We start from the raw sequence: 12,856 nt of genomic DNA on the forward strand, positions 1-12,856 counted from the left end.
AGGGTACAGGTCCACTTCTTTATGTGAGATATCATCGTTTCGAATAATAATAATAATAATAAGGGTAATAATAATAATAACTGCGACCGAAGGTCGCATTTAACTATGGAATTGTGCATTTCCCGTCAGTGTGTTGGTTGTTTGGTTGGTCGGTCACCAGTGTGTTGGTCGAGCACCATATATGGTGCCCAGGTCTCGTGACATGTGGAGACCCTGGTGTCATAGTAAATGCGACCTGCTGTCACAGTTTAGCCCATATATGGAGATCCCTGATGTCATCAATATTGTCCAGCAACTCTACATCTACCTCAAACCTCAAACCCTTAGATCTCCATATATAAATATATGTCAGAACCTGTTCTGACATTCCATATGTTGATCCTTCCCCATCGATCCTTCCTCTTTGATGTTTCCCTTTTGACTTATACCGGTCCATTAAAATTTCAAACTCTAGACGTGCCTGCCCCAAAGTTATTAGTGCAGCCGCGCCCGGCAGCTGGTGAAAACTAGAGCACTCAGGTGCCTTACTGGTAATAATTCGAAATTTAATTTATGTGTAAATGTCAGGCTTATGAAGGCCAACTGTGGCCATAACGTAATTGTTTTCTGTGTTTTAAAGTAAACTAGAAAGAGGCAATTCTGGGAAATTGCAAAGTGTGATTGCCTACATCGCAGCCGTCGAAAATGGAATCGCTTTTCGCTCTGCGTTGATTAAGCCACCCTCGACACGTGATTCAGATTTGGGATGGATCGGACATTCCGTGCGTGAATTGTGGCGTTTTTCGTAAAATAGGCCCCTTCCACTAACTTCGGAAGACGATTACGGCCGAACGATACAGAAGATCTCAATTCTGTTTTAATCGGATAGGTCCGGAGATCATGTGTACCGATTTTTGTGAGATTTGGACAAAATCTGTAGGAGGAGGAGCAAAAAGTGTGTTTTGAACAAAATTCAAAATGGCGGGAAATCTATATAGACGCAAATGGGCGTGGCCTATATGGGGAGATGCAAACTACACACTTTGGAACAATGCCGTTGCGTGACAGCAATATTGGGCTAATTTAGCTACCAATATGTAAGACACAGGGATTTACCGACGGAATAAAGGTTATATATTTTATCATCTGATCATATCGATACAGTCGACAGAGACAGACAGCAGTGCTGTGAGCAGTGAGCACAGCTGTCCTGTGCTCTTAATGGCTATAATACCTTCTCGGGGGCGTAGTCGCAACCCAGTTCATACTGTATGATGTCCAGTCGGCGACAGAATCAAATATCAAACCTGCTAGTTATTCAGAAACGCTCAGGAAGGCATCGAGTGCTTTTATTTGGTGCTGGATCTTCTCGCAGCTCCTTTTACACACAGCAATCAAAATCTTGGCGATCAAAGCCCGATCTTGCGTCAGATCGGGAGTTTTGTCGGCAAGCGCCAAAAATGCTCCCCGACAGCATAATCGGAGGAAATATCGTGCAGTGTGTACGAGCCATAATAGCAGTCCTACAAGCAGAATGTGATGAGCTTACTTGACTTTTCTCATTCTCTCTCAGGACCGTCTCTACTTTGTCATGGAGTATGTGAATGGAGGAGATCTCATGTACCATATCCAGCAAGTGGGCAAATTCAAGGAGCCCCAGGCAGTGTAAGTGTTGTATTGCATCAGTTGTACTTGTTGTATTCCATCAGTATCAAGGGACTGCACACTCCAGGGAACAGAGACGGACAAGTTATTTCATTCATCAACTTATTTATTAGTATAATTGTATATACAATTATATTAAAAAATTATATTCTGATGTTTTTTTCTTTTTTGGGGGGTTGGCCTCTCCTTCTGCACCATACTCCTTGCTGTTCGCGCATGCGCGCTGCCGTTCACTTCCTTGTTTAGCGCTCAGAAATAAAGGCTCGTAGTGCGTAATCTAGGGAGCTCTCCGTGGTTTTGACCAGATGGGTATACTGCTGTCTTCATTTCTGCTTCAACGTGCCTCTCGTTTAAAATATTAACACTTCTAGAGAGACTTTATCGTAATCAACGCAAGGTAAGTAAGCAACATTATGCCTCCCGGTTTTTGTACGGAACGGAAGGGGCGAGGCTTTCAGAGTAAAAGCTGCCATATCTGCCCGGCACCCCGAGCTCCTGAGTGGCAAAATAATACTTTCTGGCCTTGACTGCCCCTACATCCAAACAGAAAAGTCCTATCTGATTGCATTAAACTACGTTAAACTCACTTTTCAACTTCATTTGCCACTCACATTATACATGCAGATACCTTCTATTGCACGATTAATATCTATTTCAACGTACATATTTATTTATAAAAGCTTGTAAAAGTAAGGCTTTGCTCTTGTGACAACTTTATATATTTATATACACGCGTGCGCCTGTCTACTGTCCAGTGAAGGTGTTTTGATGTTGCTCTCTCTGGATGTCATTACAGGTTCTATGCAGCAGAGATTGCTATTGGCCTCTTATTCCTGCACACAAAAGGAGTCATATACAGGTGTGTACCTACAGTATGACAATATGGTGTATATTCATCACATACATTGCACATTGTACATTGCCCTCCAGTTCAAATTTAATGACAATATTACAAGACAAGTTGGGTCAGCCATATTTGTATTGAGAAATTAGACAATAAAATAATGTTTAAACACTGGTGTACTGTGTTCATGCGTACATTTGTGATATTCAATAAATTCATGAATCAATTTTAGGGAAAGAAGAGCTTTTTTCAGTCACTCACCCTGCTAAGGCCTAAACCATTAACCATTTAACCAAAATGTGGGTTAAAAGTAATAATCCTAATAGCAAGTGTAGTAGATGAAAACAAGAGCCTTGTCATTACAGGGATCTGAAGCTAGACAATGTGATGCTGGATGCTGAAGGACACATCAAGATCGCTGACTTTGGCATGTGTAAAGAGAACATCGGCGAGGGTATGACCACACGCACCTTTTGTGGCACCCCAGACTACATTGCCCCAGAGGTAAGGACCTCACTGTGTGTGTGTGTGTGTGTGTGTGTGTGTGCGTGCTCTCACTGCTCTGTTATATGAGGCCATGTAACAGTCTAATCTAAGCGCCCTCATGCTCCACATCACCAGACACCGCTCCAGTACAGAGTGCAGACACGCATAGGCTACATGCACACTTGCAAATGGACAGACATATCTGTGTCCCCTGTACAACAGTACACAATATCGCTGTGATAGTTACGACTGGCTGTACAAGTTGACAACAGACCTTTACAAAATAAGTTAGATTGCGCATTGGACTTATTTTAACTGGAAAGGCATCTTGCCACAATGTCAAGTTTTATAATTGTCGGTTGCCTGCCCATGCTTTTCATACTTTAACTATTTGTGGGCTAATGCAGCCGGTCTCTACTGTCTGTGTGGTGGGCTGGATATTGATTACCTGTCCTGTGACCCCTCTTGGTGTGTGTGTGTGTGTGTGTGGGGGGGGGGGGGGGGGAGGGCACGCTACGTCAGATTAATGCTGGTGCATCAACCTGGGGGGGGGGGGGGGTTGATGCACACACACACACACACACACACACACACACACTATCAATCAATCAATCAATCATACATACACATAACACACTGTCACACACCTATCTTACAAAATAGTGTGCACTCACCCGGCCCAATAATACATAATGCATGTCCACATGCACAATGACATCGATGGATTCTCTCTCTCTCTCTCTCTCTCTCTCTCTCTCTCTCGCGCGCGCGCACATTGTATTGTAGTTTGTGATTGATTGTTTGAAAGAGCTAATGTAGGAAACACTGTTATGAATAAATGAAAGAGTTGATAATGTTAAACAGTTGTTAAAATATACATATAAATCTCTCTCTCTGTGTGTTAGAGTTGAGAGGGATAAAACATGTTCTGGAATGTGTTGCAGGATCACCAGGATCACCAAGTGTTATTTTTAAGTGTCAGATAGCGTTCTAGAAGCACATTAGAAAGCCGAAGGCGATCATTTTCAAGCGTGATGAGTGTGTGGCCTGCGATGTATGACAAATGAAGGCAAGACAACAGTTTGGGGCTGAACCATGTACAATTGATTGCCGTAACTAGAACAGTCCTCCTCATCTCTAACCTGACGCTGCCAGATGAGGGCGGTATTGGGGAAACATATTCCCCAACGCAACACTCATCTGGGATCTCTGACGGAGTTGAGCTGAGTCAGATCTGCTTCGTACCGAACCAATCAGCGTGAGCTAAAGGCGGGATATGTGCAAAAGCGGATGTGACGGTATATAGACACGTCAATATGATTGGTTGTGTTTGCACGCCCACACGGTGATAGACAGACGGTCCCATCCAATCATCTACCAAGTATCTTGAAAAAAAGGAACAGCCCCGTCATCGAATTTGCTTCCGCGATCCCAGATCCCAATAAGCTGTGAAACAAATTTGTGTAGCAAGCTTTTTGGATCTGGCAGCGTCAGGTTACCTCATCTCTGCATTCATAGCCAATTGGAGTGGGAACAAATCTTGACTTTTCAAAGAATGTTAACTAATCTTCTTATGGAGATTCTGAAAATGTTACACCCTGTATATCCACTCATTTTGGGCCAAAACAACAACTTGAAGGTTACATTTTGGTCTGATGACTGATGTACCAATGTGCAATGTTAAAATCTTTTTACTTTACAACATTATTCCTCACCATTTCCCTTATTATACTTCAGTATTTTTCCATTTAGGGGAAAAAATGCCCCTTTCACATTGAGCTGTCAATTATGTTAGCCGCCCACTGGACCTGTACTGTATGTGTCTGGGGGTACAGGGGCCTTTCACATGTATGCCTGGGAAACTGCTGGTATAGGTAGAGTAGTAGACAGCCACAGGAATGTCCTAATGGAATAGAGACATGTCAGTCAAACTGCTGGTACAGTAGTAGACGGCCACAGGAATGTCCTAATGGAATAGAGACATGTCAGTCAAACTGCTGGTACAGTAGTAGACAGCCACAGGAATGTCCTAATGGAATAGAGACATGTCAGTCAAACTGCTGGTACAGTAGTAGACAGCCACAGGAATGTCCTAATGGAATAGAGACATGTCAGTCAAACTGCTGGTACAGTAGTAGACGGCCACAGGAATGTCCTAATGGAATAGAGACATGTCAGTCAAACTGCTGGTACAGTAGTAGACAGCCACAGGAATGTCCTAATGGAATAGAGACATGTCAGTCAAACTGCTGGTACAGTAGTAGACAGCCACAGGAATGTCCTAATGGAATAGAGACATGTCAGTCAAACTGCTGGTACAGTAGTAGACAGCCACAGGAATGTCCTAATGGAATAGAGACATGTCAGTCAAACTGCTGGTACAGTAGTAGACGGCCACAGGAATGTCCTAATGGAATAGAGACATGTCAGTCAAACTGCTGGTACAGTAGTAGACGGCCACAGGAATGTCCTAATGGAATAGAGACATGTCAGTCAAACTGCTGGTACAGTAGTAGACAGCCACAGGAATGTCCTAATGGAATAGAGACATGTCAGTCAAACTGCTGGTACAGTAGTAGACGGCCACAGGAATGTCCTAATGGAATAGAGACATGTCAGTCAAACTGCTGGTACAGTAGTAGACAGCCACAGGAATGTCCTAATGGAATAGAGACATGTCAGTCAAACTGCTGGTACAGTAGTAGACAGCCACAGGAATGTCCTAATGGAATAGAGACATGTCAGTCAAACTGCTGGTACAGTAGTAGACGGCCACAGGAATGTCCTAATGGAATAGAGACATGTCAGTCAAACTGCTGGTATAGGTACAGTAGTAGACAGCCATGTCCTAATGGAATATTCAATGATATGATAATATATAATGGAAAATTGAGCCTTTGCCTTTTTTTTATTTTTTTTGTATTGATTTGAATTTTGAAACTCAAATGGGCTTCATCATTTAGGATTTAACTAGGTCACAATATACAAAATATATATTTAAATATATTTAGTTTTTATTTTAAAATTTTCACAAAATACACATACCACCCGCCCACAACCCTCCCCCCTCCAAATGGAAAACACTAAACAAAAACTGAAACCAAACTAAACAAGAAGAGACAAATCTATATGACAGGTTTTTGATATGCCCAGCTTTAGAGAGAGTTTGTGTGTGAACGACACACTCAGTGCTGGATAAATGTCTTTGTGAAATCGTATAGTCTAATCAAAATGAATACTGTGTGTGCATTCATCCCAGGGGGTGGCGATAACAGCAGCTATGAAAAATATTTTCACACACGCGCACTCCCGTGTGCTGAAGAGTGTGGCCTTGAGTAGCTACAAGGCTGATCTAATACTGTCATGTAGCATTAGGAATAATGGTAAAGAGATGTCCATTCTGCCAACACAAACATTTTCCCACACACTGTGTTTAAACAACATGTAAATCATATTTATTGTGTATGGTTGTTGCCAGTATGATTGTTCTCCTGCCGGTGTGTTTGGTCATTCTAGGGGTCTTCAGGCAATCTGAGAACCCATCTGCAAATAAAGGAGAAACGGCGCCCTCTTTTTCTTTGAAGTTGTCGGAGTCAACAGTCTGTCTCCAGTAGCCTGAGCTAACGTGTTAGGTTTCTGGTCTAGAGGGGCGGGTCGCGGCTGAGATTTGCGCACGCCCTGATTGGATCTCATCGATCTGTCCGTCACCCCCGGCCCCTCCTCTCCCCCCTAGTGCATCGCTACGTCACATCATTTGGAGCGACGCCCACCCGGAAGGGTTGACTCCCACTTTTAGACCAGAGCGGCCAATGCGTTCCTCCAGGCTTTCAATTTTTGCACCAGCAAAAATGAAAGCCTGGTACCGAGGCTAGTCTCCAGAGACTAGTCTTCAGGTGGCTGTAGAGGCCGATCCTTGATCCACACGTGCACACACACGCACGCACACGCACACACACACACACACACACACACACACACACACACACACACACACACACACACGAGCTGGAATGAGTCAGCAGGGTTGAACTGTCCACAGGCATTCGCACAGTATTGAAGAAATAGATTGAAGGGAAAGAATGGCAGACAGGGGTCATGCTTGTCTGTCCCCATCAACCTCATCACCCTTTCTCTTTAGATAATCTATGGCACGTACCCCCCCCCCCCCCCCCCCCCCCCACAGGTCACCATGTCTGCATTCTGTTTAATGTCCAGTGGCACGCCTGCCAACCGGCGATGGGCTGCAAGGACAGCAGTGTCACAGCAGTGTCACGTTAAGACTGTGTGCTATAACGTAACATGAAACTAATCTAAACAGAATCTCAAATGGCATTTCTCCATTGTATGGTTATGGTACCTGCTGAATATCATTTTAGGTGAGAAATATGCCGTGCATTTGCTCAATGTTGATTGATTTCACATTTACAGCAGCTAATTTAAACGTTTGTTAACAGTATTTTGAAGCTTCCATGCATTCATCGGCGAGTTCGTCACGACGCAATGACACTAATGTCAATATTCTCAGACCAATCAGTAGTCTGCAGTGTTTTAACCTGGGTATGGCCTTAGCAAGGTATGGTATCGGAGGTGATACCAAAAATGACAGATACTAAATACTTCATAGGCAGATACTTTTGCCGAATGAAAAACCCCAAAAGGTGAATGGAGTCCAGTCCAGTTGAGCTGGTACCATGCAGTGGAAAAGTGCCATTAGCCACACTCCGATTCACAGGCTTAGAATGCAGATCATCAATTTCCACTTTAGACTAAATGCAAATGATAGGAAAACGTGAAGACTATATTCTGTATGCTATGGATCAAATACCATATCATTATGAATTCATGCCACAATTTTGTAACCTTTGGGAGAAACCTGATGCTCAAATTCCCTACATGTGCGTGGTGCACAGGTGCTCTACATGGGGGTTTCCTCAACCTCAGGATATAGGCTAGCCTGGTAGAACCACTCCCCCAGCTGGACAACATTTGCATTCTGCCAGCTGGGTGAGTCTGGGATCTCTCAGACAGAGACGATGAACTAGTCTCCGGTCAAATTCTGGCCGGAGCGATATGCGGCCGCTAGAGGTGGGATCAACGCGAGACATGACATATTGAAGCTGTGCCACAGTGCAATGTAAACACAACCTAACAAGACTACAACTAGAAATTATTATGGAGATATCAGATTTTTGTCCCGCTGCTTCCGGGTTCATCGTTTCTGCCTGAGAGATCCCAGATGCAGGCAGGAGGAGGGAACTTGTGAACTCAATACTGCCGCAATCTGGCGGAGTCAGGTTAGATATAGGCCACCATTCCATACACCAGCTAGCATCTATTAATATTTAATTATGTATGCATTAATCAATCTAAAAAACTATCACTCCATAAATAAACAGGTAAGATGTACAGGCCATCTTTCCTAAATGTGGTGGGGCACTGTGGATGCACGGATCCTTTTTTTTATTTTTATGTATCCTTGGGGTCCAAGTAAGATGAGCTGTTATATGCATATTCAAATACTGTAATATAAGTCACTATTAGAATTCTAGCCAAATTCCAATCACTGTCGTTTCATGTAGGCCTATCTGGTGTATGGCATTCCACTGTCCCTCAAACTCGCCCCCTTCCCCCACCCGTTGTTAAGAGGAACGGCCCGAAAAACCGCCCGCCCCTGGGACTACTCCATACTTAGTGTGATTTCTGAACAGGCCCAGGGAACCAGGCGCACTGCTGGAGTACCCACCCTTAAAATAATGACCATTTGCTTTATTGGGGTTTCATTTACTCAAACATAAGACATAATTACTCAAGCATAAGCCTCTGTAAACATTTGTAAAGCACAGCTCAAGACCTACTTCTACACTTTTAGTTGATCTTTTAAATTCTTTGTTATTCATGTCCTCACTGTTTTGCATTACTGCTATTATTTTAATGTTTTCTGCCTTGCCTTTCTTTTCTTTTTTTCTCCATTGCTCTGTTGCTCTAGCACTTTGAGCTGCATTTCATGTCATGAAAGGTGCACAATCATTATAATTACTGGTCAGAAGTAACAGTAAAATGCATAGATTTCTCTCAAACGACATAAAGACTTGGTGCCTTTACTGTTGCACATATAGTCACGATGCAGACAACACTGGGCCCAAATTCAACCTTCATTTCATGTCCTGAGAGACCGTAAGGTAAATCCTATGACTGGGCTGCTTGTTTTATTACGTTTGAAGGTCGGCACGACTCCCCCAGCGAGCTGGCTTTTAGCATGCAGGCACGCTCAGAGACTCCCCCACTGAGCCTTTGACCCACACGCTAATTAAAAAGCATGAGGCATCGTAAGGGATGAGGGCTTCCCCTCTTCCATCAGGAACCTGTTAAAGCCCAGTACTACTATTACTACAGCCAGCACTTTCCATCCTTTGCTAGCTAGTAATGCTTACCCAGAGGAATAGGAACATGCCAGTTAAGAGTAGTGTGTTGTTGTGTGTGTTCTTCATCCACATATAGATTTGGCTTCCGAGTACTCTGATAAGTGATAAGTACTTCCTGTGAATGACAGCCATCGCCTGTGAATGACAGGGGCTGCACTATCTATATCTGTAAATCCAGTCATCTCCATGAGTTAAAGTAACATCAAGGGCCCTATTTTGACAGTGTATAACTTTGCTGGCACATAGTCCCCTGATGTTGTTATATCCCCTACTACAGACTAGTACAATTTATATTTTTCATATTGGTCAGTGTTGTTACTGACCAAAACATGTAGCTAGGTGTAATGTTAGAGACCACAGAAATAAACCTTTCAAGCCTGTCAAACTGAACAACCAATATGTCAATTTGAAGCTATGATTCCCTGCTTTCATATGACATGAAAAAACGAAAATTAAAAAACATGCAATGGAAGTCCCTCAGTCAAATTTGAGTCACAATTGTTTGTGGAGCTCCCAACACGTCGCCCTCACCCTCCTCACGGCGCCAACAGCAGAGAAGACACTGAGCTTGATACTGTAGGTATACAGTTGAAGTTGGACTGCAACACAGAGGCCATGCCATTCAGAACCCATCATGCCAAAACTTTCCTTTCCCCCACATTTTTTCAAACCTAATGGACCCTTTGCTAAGCCCCACCCACTCCAGTCTGCACCCGCCAACCTCCTGCTGGATCATAGTCACTAATTATCACGCTATCATAATATTCCTATTATTCCTATTTGCAGGCAAAAGAGGTGACGGAAGCTTGCCAGACACTTCAGTGATGCTAAAGCCTCATTACGCATGCACGCTCACACGCACGCGCACACAGACATTAATTGATTGATTGATTGAATACTTTATTGGCAGAAATGTAATCAGTACAGTCAAACACACTTCCAAAGGGATCACCGAAAAAAGTCCTTGCGGTCTTGTTTCCATGCAGGTCCTGGGTATTCAATTCATAATCATGACATGGAAAAATAACAACAAATTTCAAATCATCATAAAAGGTAAAAATAACAAAAATGTGTACAGGTTGGGGAACAAAGGGGGTTATCAGGAGGTGGGGGTAGTCACTAGACTAAGGGTCTAACACCCTTAGTCCCTTTGGCATGCTGAAAGGTGGATTTTCAGGCCTGTTTTAAAGGACACCAGGGATTTGCATTATTTTGAGGGATGGAGTCAGGGCATTCCACACTTGGGTGGCAGTGCTGTAGAAGTTTGTTTTGAAAGTGGGTGGTACCAGATCGCTCACTATTTTTAGGTAGTTTGTCAGGTACAGAGGGCAAAGCTGCATTTACAATTTTAAATTTCAGTCCCACTTCAATTGCTTAATTCTGTTTTCTACCGGAGCCACCCTAGACTATTAAAATGGGTTGCAAAAAGATGGGTCATGGGCCCCAGACCGATGGTGCATTTATAGGTAAATAGATGTCATCCACATGTGTGGCTACATATATTACCATATATTACCATATATGTAGCCATATTACTGTACCATTATGAAGATATTGACACAAATCCAAATTTGACTCACAAAGTGTGGAAAGGAAGTGATATGACCATATATGGAACCTACTGACGCATGTCTCAACTTGCGTCACCAAGCGTGACCTGGTGTCTTTAAAAGGTGGATAAGAAGTATCGTAGCAACTTATGCCGTTTGAAACATATAGTTACAAAAATACAGTCAATTCATATTTCTTTCAGTAAGAAGAGTGGAACCTGTGTTTCTGTCAGCTTCTCAGGGAAACTGTGATCAGAGAGGGCATACAAGGACATATCATAATGTCTATGGACGTACAGCCCAAAGTTCCCATACCCCAATCCAGAAATGATTCGGAATCAGAAAAACTTTATTGTCACACCTTAGAAGTACGTGGCAGTAAAATTCATGCTGCATGGCTTGTGAAACTTGCAGAAGATGCCCAGCTCACTGATTATGAAGTGAGAACATGCCCCATGTCCAGTGTATCCCAGAACAGACCTGTAATGGGTACTTTGGTCAAACAGCATACACCCGGGCTTGTTGCAAGCCCCGCAATGACAGCTGCACCTCGGCTGAACCCTGCTGCACAACCTGATATGATGGTTAGGGTGAAAATTGCAGAAGATGGCCGTGAGTGCTGGGTGCCACAGCAGATATATGACCGGATCAAACAAACACAACAACTAGGCCAGACAAAGAAGATTTCTCCAAGGCCAGGACTTGATGTGAGCCCTATAAGAACATCTACACCTCAACTGCCTGTTGGCCAGCTGTTGGCCCCAAAAGTGATGGCCCATGTGAGACCTCAACCGACCCAGTCAGTCTACAGACCTAATGCCCTAACTGCTGGGGCCACTGTCCAAGGATATGGAATGGCCAACGATGTGCTGAAATGCAAGGAATATCTGTTTAAGATCCTTGACTTTTCAACCAAAAATTCCTCCCAGGAAACCAACAATAATGTAAAAATCCTGGTGAAGGATCTGCTCGATGCCAATATTGAACCAGATGAATTTGCCACTCGGCTCTACGTTGAGCTGAACATCCCTGAACCAAGGGAATTCCTAATTCCCTTCCTCAAGAAAACCCTTCCTGCCTTGCGCCAGCTGGCACCTCCAAGGCTTCCTGGGTGAAGGCGAGATGGAGGGACCAGTGGAAGGCGTGGGAGAGAGTGAGGCAGCAAATTAGCGAGAGAGAGAGAGGGCCAAGGGTGGCGGGGGGTAGACTGGCGCCTGACGAGTTCGGAGGCCCCCCTGAGGGTGGAGGCCGTTTCAATTGAAGCTGGTGAAACATAACAAAGGCCTCCTATGCATACAACAATACCACCACCAGGCCAGCCCTCGCAAATACACCTTCCATGGAGGCCCAGGGTCCAGGGTCCAACTAGCTAATGTCAGAATGTCCATTGTATGATCACCCAGTCATTGATATCAGTACTGTATGTGAATGTATATCATACAGTTGTTAGAGTGCCTACCATCATAGCAGCTAAAAGAGTCACAAAACAAGATGGCAGCTAAATTTGGAAGCTCCATACAACCTTGCACCAAATATAAATTTTGATGCCTAATACCGTTATGAGAGTACTTGGTGGCCAAGACTGGAGCCATGGAACTCACAATACCCTTTATCACCAGTAAGACGCGCAAACGCGGGAAGCGAACGCATGTATTTTGCACATTTATTGAAAGGAGTCCCTACTTGGGAATGATGCAAGTTGGGAATGCTGCACCAGGTTAATGCAGATGAATGTACCGATCAGTCCTGCCCCCACCCCCATATATGACCCCTTATGACATTGGAATATGGGCATACTGATGATATGACCAATATGGACATATTGATCCAACCAATGTACCCATGTATTGGCATATCGGTCGGATCTGCCCATATGGTCTATATATGGTCATATCTGTCTGTATACAGGA

The 12,856-nt window shown here is 43.8% G+C and overlaps 1 protein-coding gene across 2 annotated transcripts in view; it reads left to right on the top strand.

Annotated features, from left to right (window-relative positions):
* LOC308313209 (protein kinase C alpha type-like) overlaps positions 1-12,856 on the top strand; it is a 157,456-nt gene that overhangs the window by 120,140 nt on the left and 24,460 nt on the right. For both annotated transcript variants that reach the window (XM_080760191.1, XM_080760192.1), the window contains 3 exons: positions 1,553-1,644; positions 2,441-2,503; positions 2,854-2,992. In XM_080760191.1, the coding sequence (XP_080616317.1) occupies positions 1,553-1,644; positions 2,441-2,503; positions 2,854-2,992 (294 nt within the window). The remainder of the gene's footprint in view (positions 1-1,552; positions 1,645-2,440; positions 2,504-2,853; positions 2,993-12,856) is intronic.

Source organism: Protomyctophum bolini, assembly GCF_963924005.1.
Source record: "Protomyctophum bolini genome assembly, chromosome: 3".
NCBI classification, from domain to species: Eukaryota; Metazoa; Chordata; class Actinopteri; order Myctophiformes; family Myctophidae; genus Protomyctophum; species Protomyctophum bolini.